Source organism: Helobdella robusta (genome assembly GCF_000326865.2).
Source record: "Helobdella robusta unplaced genomic scaffold HELROscaffold_39, whole genome shotgun sequence".
Lineage (NCBI taxonomy): Eukaryota > Metazoa > Annelida > Clitellata > Rhynchobdellida > Glossiphoniidae > Helobdella > Helobdella robusta.
Window position 1 is genome coordinate 1,676,991 of NW_008704865.1, and position 7,314 is coordinate 1,684,304.

General features: G+C 34.8%; 1 protein-coding gene across 1 annotated transcript; it reads right to left on the minus strand.

The window, feature by feature from the left end:
• Nucleotides 1-625: 625 nt before the first annotated feature.
• HELRODRAFT_157477 (hypothetical protein) lies at nt 626-2,361 on the minus strand (the record flags this gene model as incomplete). The annotated part of the gene is made up of 4 exons (XM_009024154.1): nt 626-660; nt 759-1,941; nt 2,046-2,133; nt 2,195-2,361. The coding sequence occupies 4 exons, from the start codon at nt 2,359-2,361 to the stop codon at nt 626-628; spliced, it is 1,473 nt and encodes a 490-aa protein (XP_009022402.1).
• Between the last annotated feature and the right edge of the window lie 4,953 nt (nt 2,362-7,314).

Here is a 7,314-nt window from a genome sequence, read left to right on the forward strand (position 1 = left end):
GAAAAAAATCTATTTAACGTCAAACTTTTTTAACCAGGCTATCATCCTTATATCATTTTGGATATTAATATAATTAAATTGCTCGCTGTTTAAAAGTTTCATAAGCTGAAATAAGTTTCATAGGAGTATGAAAGTGTTTTAGTAGAGAATTTTCTAACTAGTGTATGTATATACTGAATATATGACGGTAATAAAATTATTACACCTAATATATCTCTATATAAACACGTAAATTCACATTATTGTAAATCAATTCAAATTCTACATGCTAAAAACAACAATTAAATATATAATGTTTATTTATTTTAAATTTTTTTATCTACAGTTTCAAAAATCATGTTTGGAGAAGGGGTTGACTTTGTGAGCGACATTTGAAGAAAGAATGTCATTGTCATTGTTGTTGTTGTTGGTCTTGAATGGGTTTCTAACTTGCTGTGGATCGACTCGTTGTCGTAGTTGTTGTTGTTGAGGGAGAGGAGGACTTTGCTGTTGTTGTTGTTGTTTGTGACGTAAACTTTCATCTGCGAGTGATTTTGCACTATGGTTCATCCTATTGAAATCAAACTCGGCGTTGTTATTTTGTGGCATGACGATCGTCTGCGTGCTTGGGACGGTGGCACCGTCCTTACTGGATACGTAGGTGAGGATCTGGTGGGCTGGCTGTTGATCGAATGTGCTTCCTCTGTTGTTGTCCAATCTTTTGATTGATATAACATCAGTCTGTTGCGGTATTGCCTGGTAGAGAGTTTTAGCGCCACCATCTTCACCAACGTAACCTTCGTCTTCTTCAGCTTCAAATTCATTGTACTTGTAAACGTTTTTCAGAAAAATCAACAGAGGTGCGTAGAGCACGTTGCTTAAAAATATTCCAAAGTTTAACCAGAAAAATCCAATTTTTTGATAGATTTCATCAGCTAAAATTGGACCAAATGCATACGCCAACGAATAAGAGATGTCAGCTATGGCGTAGACACTGCCGTACACTGAAACGTGCCTGTGGTCCACCAAATAAGCCAGAGACGGAAGAATGGCCGTGTCCACTAAAGCAATTCCAAAACAGTCAATCATCAGTGGGAGAATGACCATTTTAAAGTTGGAGCAGAATGGAATGATTAAGCAACTTATTCCTTCCAACGAAAGCCCCACAGCAGTTATCAGCCACTGATGTTTCGGGTAGAGTTTAGCCAGCCTTACTGTTACGTAAACTCCTAAAACATGTGGAATGAATGGTGGAAGCCAAACGACGCCAATTTGAAACTCATCTGCTTTCATAGTTTCTTTCATCCAGCGTGCTATCGTAGGTTCCAAGAAAGCTAGTGACACGTTCGCCATGACGAGTGCACCAGCACAAAGAGCAATGTATGGGTCTAAAATGAGCTTATAAATAGGAGTTCCTTTCTTCTCTAAACCATTGTCGCATAGAGTCTGTTTCTCTTTTTTCTTTGCTGGTTTGGAGACAAGTTTCAACATCACACCATCTGCTAGAGCAATTAAAGACAGCAGTAAAAACGGGACCGCCTTCCCTGCGTACTTGTAAAAAAATCCACCAAACGGAGGAGCAAAGAGACAGCCAAAACTAATGAAAGCCAAAGCAATGCCTTGCGCCTTCGAACGAGCAGCATTTTCTTTATAACGATCAGCTATCATCGCCAGGCCTGAGGTATCGGCGAAAGCTGAACCTACTCCTTGCAGACTTCGAGCTATGAACAACAGCGCGTAACTTCTTCCAAATGCAAAGATGGTTGTTGAAAAGAAAATAATGGACAATCCAATTATCATAGGCGTTTCATAACCTATCCTGTCAATGACTGTCCCACTAATTGGACTGATGAACAACTGCACGAGAGCCTTCGAAGCGAAGAGTATGCCAACTCTCGCGTCGGTGCTTTCATCTCCAGAATATTTCACCAGAATCGGAACAGTTTTTCCAACTAAATTCTTCTGCGACAAGAAAGTATCGTTGTAATATGATGAGTTGAAAGGGTTTGGAGTTGTTCTACGCCTCCATTTCATTTTCGTTTTCCCGCCATTCTTTTGTTTAAAACTTTTGTTTTTGGCATTTGGAGCAGGTGTTGTTTGCAAGAGTAGTTGATTGATGTCGTTATTTTTATCGACGTTGTTGTTGTAGATGAACTGTTGGTCTGCCAGGGCTTCGTTCGATGTACTCGACAGAGCATTCAACTGGGCAGCCAACTCGTCTGCCTTCATTTCGTCCAGGTAGATAGGGATGATGGGGACGATGACCATATAGAGCATGTTGTCCAGAAGGAGGGCTATGCAGACGATGACCAGCACCAAACAACGTTGCGATTCTGGATTTTGAATTCTTTCATTGAGGTCGGCTAAGAAGCCCTTCTCCATTATAGAGCTGACGACTGGGAGCTTCATTCTGTGTTTGTTCTTCTTGAATGTTTTAGCTAAAAACTATACTGATTCGGTGTGACAAAATGTATCATTTCTTTCACTGACACTGTTGATGTATTAGTGGTCTGAAGATGTTGCCGACCCAACGCACTGATGGATGACGTGTTTGCAAGTGTGATATCGCTACAAGTCAACACATCAACAAATTGATACACTCTTTTTGCAATAAAATATTTAAAATGTTTATGTAGTGGCGAAGTGATTTTTTGTTGTACAGTAGGCAGACTGCACTGGACTCGATACCACTCTCGCGACAGCTTCAAAAACGACGACGACGACGGCGACACGAGTTGTTTTATCAGATGGATGTGACTTGGGGAAGCTCCGGTCATAAATACCTTCAAAGAAAAAAATACGAAACTTCAGAATAAATTACAATTTTTGACTTTTTTGAAGGTTTTTATCTCGGTGATCTCATAAATTGCAGGTTATAAAAAGCATCAAAACAGATTCTTTTTCGAGTGTTTAAAAAATTTTGTTTTTTTTTTTCAAACAACGGAAATCATTTTATTTATTTTTATTTAATTTTTAAATATTTTTATGACCGGAGATCCCAAGTTACATACCTTCAAAAAAGTTTTTTCGAAAATGAAATTAAAAAAAATTAAAAAATTCTATTCTAACAACATTATAAGCATAAAATATTTACAATATTTATAAATCAGTGTTATATAAAATGTTATATGATATGATGCAATGAGATAGAAAATTATCCAGTTGATACACGTTGATACAGTTGATACACGTGTTGATACAGCTGATACACGTTGATACAGTTGATACAGTTGATACATTCATCACACGGCGAACAATAGAAGCAGCATGCATTTCAAAAGTGCACACAACAATTTCTCATATTTGCCCATTCAATCTATTTTTCGCTGGGGTTTCTGTTTTGTTATATTTGCCGTCAAAGTAATTTTTCATTTTTCTTTATTATTTTTATAAAATTAATATTAATACTTTTCTTCTTTTGATATAATTTTTTATTTGTGCTAAAAATATTCCGTGGAATAAAAAAAGAAGAACACACTGTAATAAAGATTGTACAATATATAGGTAGAAACACGAGAAGTATACACTGTAATAATAATACTACAACATATATTCACACGTAAACTCATACACACACACAAAAACTACCAAACACACACACATACACACCATACACACACACACACACACACACACACACACACACACACACACACACACACACGTACACACACACAAACACAGACACACACACACACACGTACACACACACAAACACAGATAAAGTACACAGACGAACTGAAACATTCAAATATCCTTACAATATCGGCTGAAGACAAATTTCTGAGATGCTGATATGATCAAAGCCATAGAAAATCAATAAAAAAAAAATACAGAAATGCAATGGTATATATGTGTGTACAAAGATGTTTGTGCGTATAACAAATGTAGGTCTGTGTAGAACAGTGTATGTGTACGCAAAAATATTTGTATTTGAGTAGTGTACAAATACAACAGTGTTTGTTTGTTTGTATGTGTGTACACATGAGAACAAATATATACTTGTATGAATATACTTTAGAAATTTCAACTACAATATTCAAAACCTGAAAATTGAAATATCAATGCTAACAAATTGGTTGTTATTATAACGACAACATCAAAAATACACAACAACAACAACAACGACAACAAAAACAACAACTGCACAGCAGAGACATCAACAACACCAACAACAATCATAGCAGCAACAACAACATCAAATGCATCCCTCTAATTACGCAACTCAAAAGGAAGAACGTATAATAGCAACTTTTACGTCGGAGACTTGACTTTCTTCTTTGGATTCTTCTCTCTCTCTTCTTCTCTTTTTCTCTTTCTCTCTCTCTCTTTTTGTCTTTCTTTGTCTTTTTCTCATTCTCTCCTTCTCCTTTTTTTCTTTCATTCTGCCTCTTTCCCTCTCTCTCTCTCTCTCTCTCTCTCTCTCTCTCCATTTTTCTTTCTAGCACAATTTATTAAAAATTAATTTTAATTATATGTGGTTATTTGGTGTCACGAATTTAAATATACATGTTTATTAGCAACAATATGATGGTATATACAAACAAAAATACACATATATACATACATACATACATACATACATACATACATACATACATACATACATACATACATACATACATACATACATACATACATACATACATACATACATACATACATACATACATACATACATACATACATACATACATACATACATACATACATACATACATACATACATACATACATACATACATACATACATACATACATACATACATACATACATACATACATACATACATACATACATACATACATACATACATACATACATGCATACATACATACATACATACATACATACATACATACATACATACAAAGTCAAAGAAAGGAAAGGTAGAGGTTAATAATAGGACAAACTTGCAAATTGCAACATAAACGTTCGTCTAATTGTAGCTTTTAAAGCATGAAAATTACTATCATTGCTAGACTCGCGCATAAATATCAGTGCGTTTGCGTATGTTACACATATAAATGCGTCTATGTTTGCGTGTGTGTGTGTGTCTGTGTGTGTCTGTATGTGTGTGTATGTATATAAAGGCATTTTAAAAAATAACAAGATGCATATATTATAGTTCAAAATCATTAAAATATGTTGTTAGGGGCCAAAAAGTAAATTTCCTTCCAACTCACACAGACACACACAGACACACACTCACAGACGAACATACATACCTTACCTTCGAACAAACAAACAAACAAACAAACAGACAGACAGACAAACAAACAAGCAGACAAACACGAAAAAACAAACCATTTCAGTTAAAAATATCAAAATCCTAAATTTCTAAAATACACACGCACCGCCAAGGAATCATGCCACCGTGGAATTTGAATGGTCGGCTAATGACCATTCTTACAAACATTATATCGAGTGCTTGTTACCATTTTACGTAAATTATTTTATTCGTTTTTACCATTAATTTATCGTTCTATCCATCTGTTTATTCTTTCTTGTTTATTTTAGTCCATCCATCTATCCATTTAGTTCATTCGTTCATTCGTTCGGTCATTCGTTCGTTCGTTTGTTTGTTCGTTTGACTGTTCATTCAGTAATTCATTTTTTAAATTATAGATGGTGTTCATCACCACCCACATTCATCATCATCTTCATTTTCATCATTATCATCATCGGCATTTCATAATCATCGTCATTATCATCATCGCCATCATCACCATCGTCATCATCATCGCCTGTAAGAAGATCACTATCATGACCGACACCCCGGGAACTGGAATATTGATCAGATGGAAAAATAAACATAAAGAACGTGATGCAGAAACATCTTTACACGAAAATGAACGAGTGAAGGAATGAATGAATGAGTGAGTGAGTGAGTGAGTGAGTGAGTGAGTGAGTGAATGAGTGAGTGAGTTAGTGAGTGAGTTAGTGAGTGAGTGAGTGAGTGAGTGAGTGAGTGAGTGAGTGAGTGAGTGAGTGAGTGAGTGAGTGAGTGAGTGAGTGAATGAGTGAGTGAGTTAGTGAGTAAATGAATGAGTGAGTTATTGAGAAAATGAATGAACGGAAGAATGACTGAATAAACAAATTAAAATTAAAATAATTCTGTAATGCTAGTGCACGGACAAGCAATTAAATAAATAAATCATTGGGTGAAGTAATAAAAGGGGAAGATAAATGAATGAATGAATGAATGAATGAACAAACGAACGAACGAACAATTGATTGAAAGAATAAACAAATGAAAGAACGAACGAATGAAAGAATGAATAAACAAATGGAAGAACGAACGAATGAATGAATGTCTGCTGCAGCTATGTTAAAACATAAACTACCGCTACAACAAAATCATGAAAACTAAGATGTTTCACGATGCGTGCAAAGAATATGTTGTTAAGAGCAATCAATCCATCGATCAATGAACTCTGGCCATGAATATATTAATGATCGGAGTTCATTAAATTATATATATATATTTTTTTAAATAAGTTTAAAAACACATAAATAAGTAACGAAAACACACACATACACACACACACACATACGTGCACACATTCAAAATCATTAACAACAAAACCTACATTAAACCACAGTAACAACAACAGCAGCAGTAGTAGCAATGGGAGTAGCAGCAGTAATAGAAATGGTATTTGTAGTAGCAGTGGCAAGAAAATTATAAAACAAGCCAACGTACCAAAAAGACATTTGAGCTAGTGCACAAAATAACCGTGCTGGAAAATCGAAATGAAAAACATTAAAAAAATGCACACACATACAAACACACACCCACACATACAAACACACACACATCTGCACACACACACAAAGAGACAGACGCACATGCAAAAACAAAAGTCATTGGCTATCTATCGAAATGCTTTCTTCATTCTCTTACTGCTCCCAAGCGGCTAATGTACAATGCAAATCTTCTCTAGACATTTTTGTACTGTTATGTTATTATTATTTTCATTTATCCATTCATTCATTCATTCATTCATTCATTCATTCATTCATTCATTCATTCATTCATTCATTCATTCATTCATTCATTCATTCATTCATTCATTCATTCATTCATTCATTCATTCATTCATTCATTCATTCATTCATTCATTCATTCATTCATTCATTCATTCATTCATTCATTCATTCATTCATTCATTCATTCATTCATTCATTCATTCATTCATTCATTCATTCATTCATTCATTCATTCATTCATTCATTCATTCATTCATTCATTCATTCATTCATTCATTCATTCATTCATTCATTCATTCATTCATTCATTCATTCATTCATTCATTCATTCATTCATTCAT